This window comes from Candoia aspera, chromosome 16 (assembly GCF_035149785.1).
Source record: "Candoia aspera isolate rCanAsp1 chromosome 16, rCanAsp1.hap2, whole genome shotgun sequence".
Classification (NCBI taxonomy): domain Eukaryota; kingdom Metazoa; phylum Chordata; class Lepidosauria; order Squamata; family Boidae; genus Candoia; species Candoia aspera.
In genome coordinates, this window is record NC_086168.1 from 2,644,296 (window position 1) to 2,661,252 (window position 16,957).

At 48.3% G+C, this 16,957-nt stretch overlaps 1 protein-coding gene across 3 annotated transcripts in view; it reads right to left on the reverse strand.

The window, feature by feature from the left end:
* The window catches only part of ZER1 (zyg-11 related cell cycle regulator), a 25,474-nt gene continuing 8,517 nt past the window's right edge, over positions 1–16,957 (reverse strand). For all 3 annotated transcript variants that reach the window (XM_063316213.1, XM_063316214.1, XM_063316215.1), the window contains exons 4-16: positions 15,496–15,926; positions 13,688–13,864; positions 11,864–11,978; positions 11,629–11,775; positions 9,773–9,946; positions 8,630–8,845; positions 6,871–6,912; positions 5,195–5,314; positions 4,256–4,371; positions 2,920–3,108; positions 1,637–1,734; positions 722–824; positions 1–200 (exon numbers count right to left, since the gene is read on the reverse strand). In XM_063316213.1, the coding sequence (XP_063172283.1) occupies positions 143–200; positions 722–824; positions 1,637–1,734; positions 2,920–3,108; positions 4,256–4,371; positions 5,195–5,314; positions 6,871–6,912; positions 8,630–8,845; positions 9,773–9,946; positions 11,629–11,775; positions 11,864–11,978; positions 13,688–13,864; positions 15,496–15,926 (1,986 nt within the window). In that variant the 3' untranslated portion in view covers positions 1–142. The remainder of the gene's footprint in view (positions 201–721; positions 825–1,636; positions 1,735–2,919; positions 3,109–4,255; positions 4,372–5,194; positions 5,315–6,870; positions 6,913–8,629; positions 8,846–9,772; positions 9,947–11,628; positions 11,776–11,863; positions 11,979–13,687; positions 13,865–15,495; positions 15,927–16,957) is intronic.

Consider the following 16,957-nt stretch of genomic DNA (forward strand, 5'->3'; position numbering starts at 1 on the left):
CGTACGCATGCTCCTGACACCCCCCCGCACACCCCAGGATTCTTCCAGGAGCAAAGCTGGTGAGAAAGTCCAACCTATGTACACGTGAACTCGAGGGAAGGCGAATGCAGCGCTGGCTGGGCCTGGGGCGCCACAGTCGCCTCTATCTGGAGGTGTCCATGTTCTCGTCCGTGAAGTTATTGCAGTGCTCGATGACTTTCCTAGCACGGAAGGAAGAAAACTGTCTAAGAAGCAGCTGAGGAGCATCACCTGTGCTGGGGAGATTCTTATTTTAGGATAAAGGAGGAAGATGGGGCAAAACTGCAGGATGATGGAACGGTCCAGGAAAAAGGGGCCGATTTCAAAGTTTAATTCCTCCAGCTGGATGGATGAGAACCGACATTAGTAAGAAATGCCCCAGATGGGGGTGTGACGTGGTCCTGCTGCAGCTTTGGGGGCCCCCAAAGGGAGGAAAAGATGGGCCTCCAAGGCTCCGCCCACAATTACAAGCTCCACGGACTTGGTACTTGGGCTGGGTATGGAGACCCTTGGCTCACCTCCCCCAACGGTTAAATGTGTTTTACAATGAGGGAAGGGAAGGGAGTAAATGAACAAAGGAGGGAAGGGAGGAAGGAGAATAGGAAGGGGAAAGGAAAAGCGGTAAATGAACGAGGAGGGGAGCGGAGGGGAGGGCAGCACTCCCTACACCCCTGGGAACACACCTGTCCCCAAGACAGCTTACCTTCCCATCTCCTTGGTTTCTGGCCGTGCTGATGCCATTTGAATCATGTCCTGCAGGAGGAGGAGCCCCCCTTCTTTGATCAACAGGGGGCAGTATTTGTCAGCTGGACGTGAGAGGGAGAAAGAGGAAGTGGTGAGGACTGGAGGTTAACCTGAGAAACTGGCTCCGTACCCCCCACCCTTTGGAAGAAGCCCCCCCCCTTTAGATCCAGCTAACCTCCACTGTGGCGGAGAATGCAGTGAACACAGAGACAACCCTTTGGAGAGGCACCTCAAAGGCCCGCTTCCTATCTGACCTACAGTGGGCTACGTCAAACTTTACTGAAATTTTTGGCTGTTTATGGTTGTTATTCTTTTGATGAGTTGATTTACCAACAATCTCAAGAGGTGGAATTAGGGCAGGACAGAGAAACTAGATATCACTGGTAAGGTTAATAATGCCAAGAGGCATCATTGCCATAAAGACCCAGGCTTTCTGTCCCGATCCAATACAGGTAGTCCTCATTTAACAACCACAATTGGAACTGGAATTTTGGTTCCTAAGCAAAGTGGTCATTAACTGAATCCAACCCGATTTTACCTTTTTTACAGCAGTCGGTAAGCGAATCACTGCGGGTGTTATGCAAACCACGTGGCTGTTAAGCAAATCACACGGTTCCCCATTGATTTTGCTTGCCAGAAATTGGCTGGGAAGGTCGAAAATGGAGATCATGTGACCATGGGATGCTGCGACAGTCATAAATGCGAACTGGTTGCCAAGTGCCCAAAACGTGATCACATGCGGTGGCGGTTGTGTGAGGACCAGTCGTAAATCAGTTTTTCAGGGCCGTCCTAAGTCCGAACTGTCGCTTAACAAATGAGTGTTAAGCAAGGACTACCTGTACTGGACCAACATACTAGGTAGGAGCAGACTTACGGTAGACAGAAACGAGGTTGTAAAGGGCCCACGTTGCCCAGTGTTGGCTGACAGGAGAGATCCCTTGAGGGATGAGTCTCAGAATTGGTTCAAAGGATCTGTTCAAATAACCATAAAAACCCAGATTCAGGTGGAAGCGGGAAGAAGGAAAGAAGACCGGAACAATAGATCTGCTCCTAGGGAAAGGACATCCCCCATTTCCTATCTTCTCCAGTGCCCGATTCAGACATACCGTTTATCCCACCGAGCCCAGCCCCTTTGTTACTAAGGTTATCCGCCCAGCCGTGGCCCGCATTTATAAATGTATCTTCTGGAATTCAAGCAAAATGACGCAGCACTGGCGGAACAGACGGCTTCCCAAAGGGGCATCAACAGCGTTTGAGAGAGGGAGTCTCGCCTGAAAAGCAAGCGGGACAGGTGGCCGTGGACTCAGACAAAGGCAACGACCACCACCGACCGCTATGGGTTGTCATATGATCCACAGGCAGGAAACAGGACACTGTAGGGAAGGGAAGTAGAAGGGAGTCCTGTTGGAACAGGGAGGGTTGTATGGTAGGCACTGAAGACAGGACACTCCAAGACACCCATTTTTGTTGTGGTTCCCGCTGGGCAATGGCTCTTTGCCACGAAATGGCGTCTTTGTGCTCAAAGACCCCAGTTATTTATTTTTCCCCAAAGGCTGGGAATACAGAACTCCTCCAAGAGACCAGCTGCTGTAAGGCAGTTTCTCACAGACACTGCCGCTTTCTGGGGAGGCCGTCCCACCCCCTGGTGCTTTCCAGATGCCCTAGGGATCGGCTGCCTAGTTGGGTTATTAATTTTATCATTATTGTAGCTGAGCTACTCTTTTTATGCTGTAAAGACCAGGAGCAGCAGCAGAGAAGGAGGGTGTTTTAAAAAATAAACACCTGGACGACTGGGAACTCGAGGATGAGCAGTGCCTGAAGGGTTCCAATCTGGAGAAAATTGGCAAGGGGCTGGATACCTTCCCTGAGAGGCCAGTGAAAGCCACGGAGGAGCCTTTCTGTTCTTAAGCAAGCGACACGCAACAAAAAACACAGTTTCCCTTAAGAGAAAGTACCTGAACTGTTGATCTGGACACCCCAAAATGACTAATGAGGTTTTACCTGGGGGGGGGGGGACAGCCACAAAAACAACATAAGCAAGATCAATTTTAAACCACAGTGGGGCACGAGAAAGCTGTTGGGAACAGAAAAGCTCATATTCCTGATCAGAAGTCGAGATGGACCAAGGTGGTCTCTTTAGACTACTAACCTGCTTACCTGTAATTAATGTTTCGCCTGGAATTGACATCCCAGCGTTGAATTGCTGCCCACATTCGGTTCACGACCTCCTCCCGGGGGGGCTCAGCGATCATCCAGGCCTCTGGCCCATCAAACATGATGTGGGAAAGGACCCCGCAGGCGTTGTACGATACTTCGATCCCGTCAGCTTCGCTGTCCAATAAGTTGCTGTCGCAAAATGTGTTCCAGAAGTCAGTATTTCAATCTCCCAACAGAGCCCGGTCAGGATCCCTTAAAAATCATCCCCACGTTGTTGCACAGCCCGATACAATTGCCAAGTTGGAAGGAACTGCAAAGATGGATGGATGTCAACTCCCAGAATTCCCCAGCTAAAAGGCTGGCTGGGGAATTCTGGGAGTTGAAGTCCACCCATCTTAAAGTTCCCAAGGTTGAGAAACACTGCTTTATTGAAACCACCACCAACCACCATTTTGCCTTTGAATTCTCTTTTTTCCTACCTGCCCTATCTCACATTTAGCTTCAGTTGGTGGACTTCAAAGCATAATAAAGGGATAAACTGAGAGCTTCAGCCTGAATTAGTTTCAGGAAGAGAAGGGAAGGCCAATAGCCTTGAATGTGGCACAGGATTTCAATCCATGCTATAGGTAGTCTTCAATTTACCACCATTCATTTACTGACCATTTGAAGTTATGACAGCGCTGGGAAAGGAGACTTGTGACTGGTCCTCACACTTATGACCGTCAGTGTCCCTGCGGTTACGTGATCAAAATTTGGGCGCTTGGCAACCAGCATGTATTTACAATGGTTGCAGTGTCCCTGGGTCACATCACTACCATCTGCAACCTTCCCAGCCTGCTTCTAACATGCAAATTCAATGGAGGAAGTCAGATTCACTTAACTACCACCGCCGCAAAAAATGTAAAATTGGGTGTGGTCGTGTGATTCCTCGCTTGATGACTGCACCACTTAACGATGAATTTTCCAGTCTGTACTGTGGTCGTAAGTCGAAGACTAGCTATACATAGGATTTCTGAAGTGCTGTAACTGAACTGGGCAGTGAAAAGAAATGTAGGAAAAATAATTGCTACACCCTTAGCCTTTGAAACGTCCTGGAGGCCGAGTAACATATTCAAAATGCATTTTGAACTCTTATCTCAACATAGAATGTTTAGATCAGCGGATGGTGTAACTTAAAACTGCATCCTAAATGCCTTGGCAAGGAACCCCATCTGAGGCACGCTTAGAATTTGACCATTGCAACACTTCTGGCTACGAATTAGCTTCCCAACTCATTTTAAGCCCTCGGATGAACAGCTGCCTTTTCACCCCACCGCGACACAATGGACGCCATCACCTGAAGACACTGATGAACTGGGATGTCATAAGCTGAGGACGGAGCTCCTGCACTTCGGCTACGTTTCCCAAAAGGCCCAGCATGTTGCGATGCAGTTCCTGTTTGTTTGGAAACTCCTACGGGAAAACAAAACAGAATCTGCAGCAGCCCAGATATCAGCCAAAGGCAAGGAAGTCTGGCTCTGCCAGAGGGGAGTGACCAGCAATGCTCCCAGTAATTCTTAACCCGTTTTTAAACTTTTTCAGGGTGCGGAATCTGTTAAAAAAAACCCATCAAGCCCCCAGGGGTTCCAGGAAATACAGTACAGCAGGTCCCTGGTTTAAGAACGTCCATTTTACAGATGACTCCTGGTTAAGAACGGTCTGCCATAAAAAGTATTATATTAAAAACTCGAGTTAAGTACAATGTTTCAGGTTAAATACACAATAGCACTTTGTGTATTATTATGTTTAAGATGTTTTAGTGTATTTGGAAGTGTTTCGAAAGTGTTTTATATGCATAGAACGGTAAAACATATACTATATGCTAAGACACACGTTTGACTAACTTTCCAACTTCCATACAAATTCGACTTAAGGACAGACTTAGGAGCGGAATTCATTCTTAAACTGGGACCTGCTGGATGAAAAACCTGTTTTTCACAGTGCAAACTGGTAGCCACCGGCAAGAGCCCCAAAGCCCTGCAGAGCCAGCTCTAATGTTTGGTTGGCAAGGGCCACCAGAAGCAGTCGTCAGAAAAAACAGTAGAATGAAATAGGAGTGAGAGACTTCATTTATTTTAATTTGTTTTATTATACCAATTTATAGGCCGCCCAACTCCCACAAGGCAACTCCGGGCAGCTTACGAAACAGAGCACCCCAGGATCTCGGGGGGATGGAGAAGGAAGACCCCTGCATTGGCAGAATAAAATAAACAAAATCAGATAAGACGTCCCTCACCTTCAGGCACTCCAGGAAGAGTTTCATGCCGCTATAGTTCAGGAACATTTCGCAGTTGCTGGGGGTCTCGTCGGTGATGTTCCAGAGGGCGCTCCAGGAGAACTCCATCACTTGGTCACACTGCCCGAGCCGAGGAAGAGAAAAAGAAGTTCAAACTCGCCAGGAACGAAGGGCGCCTAAGACAGCAGAGCCACGGGGAGCAATCTTACAGGACGGACTGGAGTGCACCAATGTCTTAAAACCTGGGGGATTCTGGGAGAAGCGGTGTGGCATAGTGGTTAAGGTCTTTGGACTAGGACCAAGGGAGGGGTTGGTTCTAGGCCCCCGCAGCCACGGAGGCACCCTGGGGGACCTCACGGCATCCCCCTCTCTTAGCCCAGCCAATCTCACGGGGTTGTTGCGTGGGGGAAAAATGAGGGTAGGGGTGCTGTGTATTCCCCTTGCCTAACAAACCAACCCCTAAGTGGGTCCTGCTCCGAGATTTCAGCCAGTTATTATTCTTTCTTTATTTTGTATCCAAGTGTTCGTTCAGTCTTACAGGTAGTCCTTGACTTACGACTGCAATTGGGACCGGAATTTCTGCCATTTCTGTCGTTGGGGTTGTAAGGCGAGTCCAACTCTTTTGTGGCGCTCATTAAGTGAATCGCTGCGGTTGTTAAGCGAACCCAGCTTCCCCAATGAGTGTTTTTTGCTGGAAAACGGCAAAGAAGTTGCAAAACGCGATCATGTGACCATGGGACGCTGCCACCGATCATAAATGTGAATCAGTTGCCAAGTGCCTTAAATGCAACCATGTGACCATGGGGGGGCACGTTTTGCAAAGCCAACCGTAAAGCACCCATTCTGAGGCCGTCTCAACTTTGGACCGTCGTTAAACAAACAGTCGTAAGTTGAAGACTACCTGTACTTTCTGGTTTTCCCACCAGGACCTGGTGAGACAGGTTGGAGTTGAGAGCTGTCCTAAGTCTCCCCGCCCTGCCCGAATTTCTGTGCCTGAGGGGCAAACTGAACCTGGGTCTCCCCACCCTTAGTCCAGTACCTTCCCCACTGGACCAACCTGACTCGTGGGCTGAGGGGGAGGGACTGGCCCAAAATCCCCCAGGAACCTTCTCTGTCTGAGAGGGGACTAGCCCAGCACCATCCCGCCCACTCCACACTGGCCTGGCCTCCTTTCGTCCAGTACTTGAACCACGACACCACCATGGTTCTCCTTGCCCTTACTTAGTTCAGAGCTTCCGAAGGAAGGATTTAGGCACCATCCTGCCTGCAAGCCCCAAGTTCCCAATCCCTCGTTAAGAATCCCGAGGCGCACCACGGAAGCAGAGGTCGCGTGGAAAGAGACAAGGAGAAAGGGAGAACAGGACAAAGAGCTACAAGTATCGTAAGGCCCCCAGCAGTCCCAACCTGCTGAAACTAACTACGTTCTTCTTTCCACACAGGGCCGAAGTGGGGATCGAGGGGCACCGGGCAGGGCCGGCCAGGGCAAGCTGGGTCCTGTCTGATGGGTCACCAGCTGAGAAGCCCTGGGCCAGGGTGGGCTTCCCCTGCTTGGGGTCCCTGCATTTCACTTCATTTTATTCTTCCACTTTTATTACTTTTCGTCTTGCCCGTAACCGGGAAAAGCAACCTGTTTGTTTCTCTTGGCTCTCCAGTCCTTTGGGGAATCCAAAACTTACTGTTTTATCCGCCAATTTCTTCTGAATTAGCTTCAGCATGGTCTGTTGGAAGAAAACAACAAAGAGCTGAGTTACAGACAGGTGGCTAAATTGCAGAGGAAATCAACGGGTGGGTTTCGAGTTAGCCGAAGAGTTCCTTGGATGGTCTTTGAGGATCAACTGCTGTGCGCTTTAATAAGGCCAAAACAAAGTTCCTTACAGCAGGCGAAATCTATTAAGCAGCTCTTTAGATTTTTTAAAATCTCCTTTTCGTTCAGCCAATATAAAATCAGCAGCTTTTCTTAAGACCAGGGATGTGTGTAAATACATTTTTTTTTCCTTTAATGGGAAAAAAAATAGTTCTAAATGCTCCGTCTTGCCTAAGATTCAACCGAAGAAGGAAGCATTGTTGGTAAATTATCAGATGATAGTAGTACAAGTAGTCCTCAACTTACGACTGTTCGTTTAACGACGGTCCAAAGTTACAAAGGCCTGTAAAGCACTTCCGAGCGTCACAAGAGGTTGTGCATGCCCACGCAGTCACACGATTGTACTTTGGGTGCTTGGCAACCGGCTCATGTTCACAACTGGTTGCAGCGTCCCACAGTCATGTTTTTTTGATGTTTTTTTACTGTTTTCAGGCAAAAAAAAGCCTATTGGGGAAGCTGGATTCACTTAACGACCACCGTAAAAATGGCTGTAAAATCGGGTCCAGTCATGTGGTGACTCGACTTATGACTGCAATGTCTTATGATGGAAATTGCGGTCCCAATCGTGGTCGTAAATCCAGGACTATCTGTAGAGACAACCCCACGAACCCTTTGCACAACGCCATTTTAATCCTGGCTGGCAAAGGCTTGACATCAAAGATCTCGTTAAGCAATTAGGCAACATGAGGAACAAGAATCCTCCGCTCTATCTACCGAGTTAATGACAATGTTATTGATTTTTGGCTGTGGCTCTCACAAGTTTTGTGAGACGCTTTTGAGCCCAAAGGCAGGATATTGGTATTTTAATAGGCGAGTCGAAACACTGACATTCCCTCCCTCCCTCCCTTTTTTTAACAGAAACACCAATGTTCTTAGGAAAGCAATCAACGCATCGCAAGCTTGAAACAGGCCTCGGCGCACAGAAACGGCAAATCGTTAGGCACCGCAGTCACAGCAAAATCAGGACCACCCGTGATCTCCCAGGGAATCCCTAGTGGGTTCTCGCACAGCCCTAGGGTGCCACGGAACCCTGGTTGAGAAACCCTGTTCTAGGTTATTAGCTACCTCACTGTGCTGTTTGTGTCCCTACAAAATGCTTCGCTCAGATATTAAACTAACTCCTTTTTGTGGTTTGCACGTGACCTTCAACCATCAACTAGCCAAATGGCTGGGTTTGTGCAACCTGCTAAGCCCGCAGTTCTCAACCTTGGCGACTTCAACATGGCTGGCTGGGGAATTCTGGGAGTTGAAGTCTGTCCACCCATCTTAAAGTCGCCCCGGTTGAGAAACACTGCGCTAAGCCATAAAAATTAGCCAGGTCGAAAATCCACCGAGTTTAGCCCGTGGTGTTCATGCCAAGCATTCAACTGAGCTGGCTGACTCTTGTGCAAACCCAGCTATTTTGTGCAAAGCGATCAGCAGTTCCCCCCCGCTCCCTTCTTCCTGGTCACGAACAAAAACTGCTGAAAGTCCCAGAATGGCCCAACCGTATCACTACCGCCACCCGCCCACGGCAAGAAAGAGGGACAGAAAGGCCACCCTCGCTCGGGCTTGTGTCCAGCCACACCCACCATGACGAACCCCATCCGGCCGACGGCCTCCTTGTGGTCGTTGTCCACCTGGCAGACCAGCGCGTTGCAGAGGTGCACGGCGATGCGCTGGATCGATTCGTCCTGCCGCGTCGGGTTCAGGATGTTCAGCAGCAGCTCGTTGACCCGTCGGTACTGGAACTCCAGCTCTTCGGGGATGCTGAAATTGCACAGGGTGAGGCAGCAGTTCCGCTGCACCTGCGGAGGGAGAGTGGGGTGAGGCAGCCCGCCGGAGAGGCGGGCCCGGTGCTCGGGATGCCCCCGTCCCTTCCAACTCTCCTTGAAAAGCAGCCGGTAAGCCAGTGCTGTGGGGTTTTCTGAGCTTGGCTGGCAGACGTTGCATCGCCCCGCTGGGTAACATCTCCAGTGCGAGGGAGTGTGGGGTTTGCTCCCTGTTTATAGATAGAAGCTCTATGAAACTACTGGTGATGTTACCCAGTTGGGTAATGCAACACCTGCAAGCCAACCACGAAGCTCAGAGAGCGCCGGGAACTCCCCAGTTCAACCCTGAGCGAAAGACAATTAATTCTCTTTGACCGAAATCCCCAACTTCTTGTCAACGTGTGGCAACACATATTCTGTGGCGTGCTCTTGAACAATTACTTTTGGAAGGGATAAGAGGGAAAGAGATCCTACAACGAGTGCCAGGCCAACGTATGAGCAACGAGAGGAAAAGCACCAACCGCACAGATGGGATACTGTGAATCCAACACCTCTAACCAACGGGTGAACTTCCCTGAGGAAGAGGTATCCCTTCAAAATGCACTGGGATTTTGGGGTAATAAAGAGCCCTGTTTCTCCCCATAACAAATTTTCCTTTTATTTTACATCTTAGCCCATCCTTTTCTCAACCAGACGCTTTAAGAGCACCACGGACTCCACAGTTCAGCCCCGGGCGACGGAGATTCTCTTCCACGGCAGCCTCTCCTGCCTAGGCTCCGCCCTCTTTACCTCCAGCCCCGCCCCCAGCTGTCAAAAGTTGGGGTCTTGGAGATGCTTCCCACACGTGAGCAGAACAAGGCAATTGCTGGTGAGGATGAGAAAGGCAGAGGAAGCAGCAAGGACCAAATTCAAGGAAACGGGGAGTGAAGACGGGCCCCTCAATAGGACCGGCAGCACACTCACGGTGACTTCCTGGTAGGACTCCATGCCGTTCAGCACCACCTGGATGACCTGTTGCCGTAGCCTGGCGCTCTGTTCCATGCGGTACTCGGTGTTGGTGAGGTAGAAGAGCGTGGCACTTCCCGTGACTTGGATATTTTTGTCGTATTTGTGACACTTGAGGGCAGTGATGACCAGCTGCAGAACCAGGACAATAAATGTTGGTTACCTGTATTTTCCCCTTCTTTAATCCATTCAGGGCAAGGGGAAGAAAAGCCGGCATTTGAAAATAAAGAGATTGGCCTATCAAAATTAGCAGGCTATTTCTGATTTTTCGACCAATGGTGGGAGTCAACAAGGACTGACAAACTTTCTTAAAGGATACAAGTAGTCCTCGCTCAACAACCACCATTGGGACTGAAATTTTGGTTGCTAAGCGAAGCAGTCATTAAGTGAATCTGACCCAATTTTATGACCTTTTTTGTGCCGGTTGTTAAGGGAAATCACTGCAGGTGTTAAACCACGTGGTCATTAAAGCGTGGTTATTAAAGTTCCCCACTGATTTTGCTTGCCAGACGCCAGCCAGGAAGGTCGAAAATGGCAATCCTGTGACCATGGGATGCTGCAAAGGGTTTTTTTTTTGTGTGCGTGTCAGAAGCACCTACCAAGGCGCTTCTGTATTGAAAGGATTTGCCAGTGATGTCACCGTTGCCTGGGGGATGCCCGAGGGGGCGTTAGCAGGAGGTTAGCAGGAGCTGGGACAAGTTTATAGGAGCTCACTCCATCACGTGGCTAGCGCTCTCGGGTTTCGAACTGCCGACCTTTATTGGTCCTCTGACTCAGCGTCTTAACCACTGAGTCACCGTGGCCCTGCTGTGAAGGTCATAAATGCGAACCAGTTGCCTAGTGGCCAAATTGTGATTGTGTGACCATGGGGACACTATGACGGTCATACATGTGAGGACTGGTCATAAGTCGGTTTTTTTAAGCACCGTTGTAAATCCAAACCATCACTAAATGAATGGTTGTTAAGTGAGGACTACTTGTATACACACATTAGGAAGAAAGTGCATTGGAAAGCAAAATAGACTTGCTTTCCCAAAATATGTCTGGGACTTGCTGTATCACAGCCCAAAGGAATTGAGGGGAAAATAAAAAGGCAGGTACCTAGGATTTTACTCGGTGGCACATTGAGTAAAAATGCGATTAAAGTGCCTGAGCTATGGAACAGTCTCCCCTGTGATATCCAATTGGCCCCATCCATGTTGGCCCTGAAAAATCTGATTCTTCCCCCAGAAAGATGAGCCTATAGTACAAATTGTGTTGTGTCAGCTCCCTGGCAGAGACATTTTTCCTTAATACATTTTATTATTTTTTTTTATCATTTATCCTGGATGTTCTTAACCCTTGTGAGCCACCCAGAGTCGCTCTGGAAGTGAGCAGCTATATAAATGAATGGAATAAATACCGCATATATGCACAAAGAAGCTGAGAATTTTAGGTGCCAGAATTCACCCCTATAATTGGGTTCGGCTTATCCATGGATGAGTTTAACTACAAGTCTACACGGCAATATGTTTTTTAAAGTATATTCCGTACAGACGTGTGGATAAGCCCATCCGTGGATAAGCTGACCCTTGAGCTTTTAACCAAAATACCATGAAAAACGCACCAGCTACAGATAAGCTAACTGCAAAGATTAAAACACACAAAAATGTCAAGGGTCAGCTTATCCACGGATGGGCTTATTCACGCATCTACCGTATATGGTAAATACGGTATTACTTCTTTGTAAAGAAATCAAATCCAAAGAGCCAGGACGCCTGCCAACCTGGTGCCCGGCTGCAACCGAGCGCCCCTGCCAGCCACAGCCAACCCACCTTGAGGGCTCTCAGGAGCTGGGTGCAGCGCTCAATGCGGGCGATGTCGAAGAGGAGGTTGATGGCTCGCCACGTGATCTCAGGCCGGTGCTCGGTGTACGCCTCAATGGCGTTGAGGACCTGCTCTTCGTTCTTATCCCCCGTGACCTGATGTTATTAAGAGGGGGGATCAGAGGACAGGAAGAAGACAGCGTACGGAAGACGTTCGCTAGAACTGGCTCAGCTCTGCATTTACCTTGTAGGCTGGGATGTGCGAGAGATGGCAAAGGGAGACTTCAAAAAGGCCCAAGAACTGCAGGGGTTTTTTCAGGTTCCTGAACGGGGCAATGCTGCTCTTTGCCGGGTTGGTGCTGAAGGAACAAACAAGAGAAATGAACAGGCTGTCCAAGGAGAGACGGTGGAGGCTGGCTCCACTGCTGAGGGATGGTCTCTCGTCCTCATCCTTATATGGGCTAGGGAATTGTGGGTGCTGAAGTCCAATACACAGGTAGCCCTCCACTTATAACCACAACAGGGACCATAAAATTTGTCATTAAGTGGTGCGGTCAGTAAGGGAGGGAGCATGTGACCACACCCGATTTCACAACATTTTTTGTGATGGTCATCAAGCAAATCACAGCGGTCATTAAGGGAATCACACAGTCCCCCATTGATTTTGCTTGTGGGAAGCTTGCAAATGGTGACTACGTGGCCCCAGGACGCTGCAACCGTCGGAAATACACGCCAGTTGCCAAGCGCGCCAATTCTGATCACACGACCACGGGGATGCTGCGATGGTCGTAAGCATGCAGGCCAGTCCTAAGTCACTTTTCCCAGTGCTGTTGTAACTTCAAACAATCACTAAATGAATGGTCGTAAGTCAAGGACTACCCATATCTTCTCTTTACTCTTTTTTTCCTCTAAAATTGCCAAATATCGGAACTTTGGATTCTATTTATTTATTTATTTATATATTCATTGTATTTATGGATTGATTTTCCCCCCCCCCCCCTCAAGGAAAGATTGCTGTTGCCCCTGAAAAAGGGAGTAAGAAAAGTTGTGAAGGTGCTGACGTTTAAAAGAGCAAATTTAGGAGCTCAAGGAGGCTGGCAAAAACTGGCTTTGAACAAAGGGGATCTTCATTCAGATCTCTTCCCTGTCTTCCATTTACGCTGAATTGTTGCTTATCTTTCTACTGGCTCTGTATGACCCCATCGTTCTGAAGCAGAGTTTCTCAACCGTGGCGACTTTCAGATGGGTGGACTTCAACTCCAAGAATTCCCCAGCTCCCAGCTCAAGAATTCTGGGAGTTGAAGTCCACCCATCTGAAAGTCGCCGAGCTTGAGAAAGAGTTCTGAAGGTAAAACTGGGCAAAATTGGGCTGAAATGCGAGACACGTGATGTTTTAAGCTCATCGTTCTGTTTAACCCGCGTTGGCCGGCCCTGCAGACTGGGACTTTTCCCAGCCTTATGGAAGATGGTGAGGACTGAAACCAGGAGGCTCCACTAACACAACTGCCCCATTCCTAAACTATTACATCCCATCCCGTCGCAAACGTTCAGCCTTGTTTTTCTTGCAAAAAAAAGGAGGGAGGAGGGGAGGGCAGAACGGGTAACAAGTTTCTCAGATATCCTTGACCAAAAAGGGGGATTAAAAATGCAATAAAATCTCTGCTCAGTTTGGAAGATTGTGGGGAGGCTGGGAGGGGAATGGAAGAGAGAAGAGACATCAACCATCTGGAGAGAGAAGGTGAGCAAATCCATTTGCAACTTATCTCAGAAACGGCAACTCGGCCCAGGAAGGCTGGGAGGAAGCATTTCTAATCAAGGCGACTCCGCCTTAATGAGCTCACTATAAACGGGGATGGGAAATGCCTCTTCCGGTTTCCAAGATTCGGTTTCTACCCCAAGGCTAGCTTTAAAGATACTTGACTGATGTCTGCAATGTCTGTTTCCTCGACCTTGACTGCCGGACTTGACAAAAAGACACAGCCCGCCCTTGTCCTCCAGACCAGCTAAAGACTTTGGCAGCGGTGCACCCAAAACGGATCCCCCTCGTGGTCAGCCCTGTCCGAGGCACCTGGTCTGGTCTGCTTTCTCGTCCAAGCAGGCGACGGTGCAGTTCTCCAGCATGGTGTGCCCCGAGATATCCAGGGAGGTCAGGCTGCCCAGGTTCTCCACGAAGAGGTTCAGGACTTTGCGCGTCACCTTGAATTTGTAATAACTGGACAGACGGTCTCGGGAGATGTCTAAATGTCTGGAGGCAAACAGGGGGCAGCTCAGTGCCTGCCGGTAACTCTGATTCTGTAAAAGGGGCAACTGGAGAAAAGTCTTGAGAACACCGTGAAGCCTCAACAAGCCGCAATAAATAGGTTAATGATCTTTTAAGGAACTCGGTTTTCATTTCTGACTTTTCTTTTTGGTCATTAATTGCTTTACTGTATTATAAGAGGCAGACACATTACGGAGTTCAGGTATTTGCTAGGTACAGCAGTACAGGTAGTCCTCGCTTTACGACCACAATAGGGACTGGAACTCCCATCACTAAGCGAGGCGGTCGTTGAGTGAGTCATGCACGATTTTACCTTTTTGCCACGGTCATTAAGCAAATCATCACAGCCGTTAAGTGAATCACATAGTTGTTAACTGAATCTGGCTTCCTCCATTGACTTTGCTTGTCGAAAGCTGGCTGGGAAGGTTGCAAATGGCAATCACATGACCCCAGGATGCTGCAACCGTCATAAATACATGCCAGTTGCCAAGCGCCTGAATTTTGATCACATGACCACAGAGATGCTACAACAAACGTAAGTTCGAGGACTGGTCACAAGTCACTTTTTCAGCGCCGCCATAACTTTGAATGGCCACTAAACGAATGGTCATAAGTTGAGGACTACCTGTATTTGTACAGTATAAACTAAAAATTGCTGTTAGATAACTTAAACCTTTAAAGATAAGAAGAAAAAAAAGTTTACATTAACATTAACTATAATTTTGAAATGTTAATGAACATTGTTGTTGTTAGTTGCCGTTGAGTCGTTTACAACTCATGGAGACCCCACGTATAACAGAACGAAATGCTGTTCGGTCTTGAGCCAAATGCCTGACTGTTCCAATGTTTGCATCCCTTGTTGCTGTGACTGTATCAATTAAGACTGCTTAAATTGTACAACTAAAGCTAAGTGTGGCATTGATCAATTGCAAAATGCATTACCCTGTAACATAAGGATTTTTATCTGTAGCTTGCTACCTCATACTGAGATCTCCACTGTATTATTATTTATTGTTGTTTATGAATATGAAGAGGAAAAAAGAAACCAAAGTAAAGAAAATCACTTGCTTTTTTTCTCCTCCAACTTGCAGAGAGGAAGAGATTTCAAGGGCTATTCTAAGCTGTTTGCATAGCACGCCCACAGCTCCCAGCCTTGGAATGTATTGCTTTTGACGTGCAGAAGAGCAAACAGCGTACTCTTTTGCCATCCCTTCCTCTCCAATCTCTGCTCTGCAAACGGGGGGAAAAAAGAAAAAAACACAGGCCAGGACAACACGAACTGACTGTAATGGCGACCACATGGCTGAGGGATGCTGCGAAGGTTGCAAATGGCTGTAAATGGGCCATAAAGTTATTTTTCAGCACCGTCGTAACTTTGAATGGTCACTGAATGAATGGTCGGTAAGCGAGGACTACCTGCAATGAAATATTGGAAATTCTTATCTAACAGATCTCGTCTTACTGATTTTGTGATGCTTGCCAATTTCTGGTTTATCCTTTTTTTCTTTTTCTTTTGTGCCTCTCTGTCTCTTTCCCTTGTTTTTCTTTTTTTTTTCTTTTCTTCCCTGTCTCAAAAATGTTTAGTAAAAATGTGATAATTTTAAAAAAGGACCGACCTGAGCTTGTGCAGCTGTGCGATCACCTGAATGTGCTCCTCACAGAGGTCCACGTTGTACAGCACTAAGGAAGCAAGGCTGTCCCTCCACTGGGTCAGGAAGTGGATGTCATTGAGCTGGATCCCAGAGAGATCCAGGGCAGTGAGGGAGGCCAGCGGCCGCAGGAGGCTTTCCACATTGATCCCTTCGATCATCCGCCCCAGGTTGAGGAAACGCAGACGGCGGAAGCCTTCAAAGGTGAAGTCCTTCACCAGGACCTGCCGGGTGGGGTTGAAGTCATCCTCGCACCCGCCTGGGTTCTCCTCTTCATAAAAGAAGTTGGTGCAGCCGAAGAGGCTGAGCGAGACCAGGGTGGGGCTGAAGCTGCCCAGGGTCTGCAGGCTCTTGGCCGTCAGTTTCTCGCAGTTGGTCAAGAAAAGCTCAACCAGATCCTGCAAGTTGAACAAGGGGGACTGAGGAAGGCACATCGCTACCCAACTTCACCTCTCTTTGGCTAGGGAGGCAGCTTGGGCGTGGTGGTGAAGGCAGAAGACACTTGGAAGTTTACAGAGTATGTCGTGAGCACGCTCACAAAAAGGGTCCCGAGATGGGTGGGATCAGTGATTTATTGCCCACTCAGCTCTCGACTTTTGTCCAGAAGGTTGTGCCCCCACTGTTTATTTCCTCAGAACGCCTCTGGGGCGCGTTCAAGGCGGAGGAGCATGCTTGCAAATCAAGATGGGGCTGCAGGCTCACGCTCTGCACCAGGCTGGATTCCTAATTAACGTTTTCAATTGACCAAATAAGTGAAACAGGACTGAGGGATGCCAAGGGTGGTGCTGGTGGGCATAATGGCACCCATGGGCTCCATGCTGCCTACTCTGCCACATCAGCAAAGCCACAAGCTAGTTGGTTAAAAAGAAATATCCCTAAAGAAATATGCCTTTGCTTCTTTATTAAAAGTTCACTCATAACAAATTAAAGGCCTTGACAGGTAGTCCTCGACTTACGACCACAACTGGGACTGGAATTTCTGTTGCTAACAGTGACAGTTATTAAGTGAGTCATGCCCGATTTTACAATCTTTTTTTGCCATGGCTGTTCAGTGAATTACTGCAGTCATTAAGTGAATCACATGGTTGTTAAGTGAACCCAGCTTCCTCCATTGACTTTGTCAGAAGCCAGCTGGCAAGGTTGCAAATGCAATATTGTGACCGCAGGACACTGCAACCATCGTAAATACATGCCAGTTTGCCAAACGCCTGAATTTTGATCACGTGGTTGCTGCGGTGGTCGTAAGTGCGAGGACCAGTCGTAAGTCGCTTTTTCCAGCACTGTTTTAACTTTGAACTGTCACTAAATGAATGGTTGTAAGTCTCTGGACAGGTAGTCCATGGAGATTCATCTTCAGGCTCCCTCCTGGTTTTACACTGAGCCCAGATTTCCAATCACCAGAAGCCCACAATCTCACTCAGACAGACTT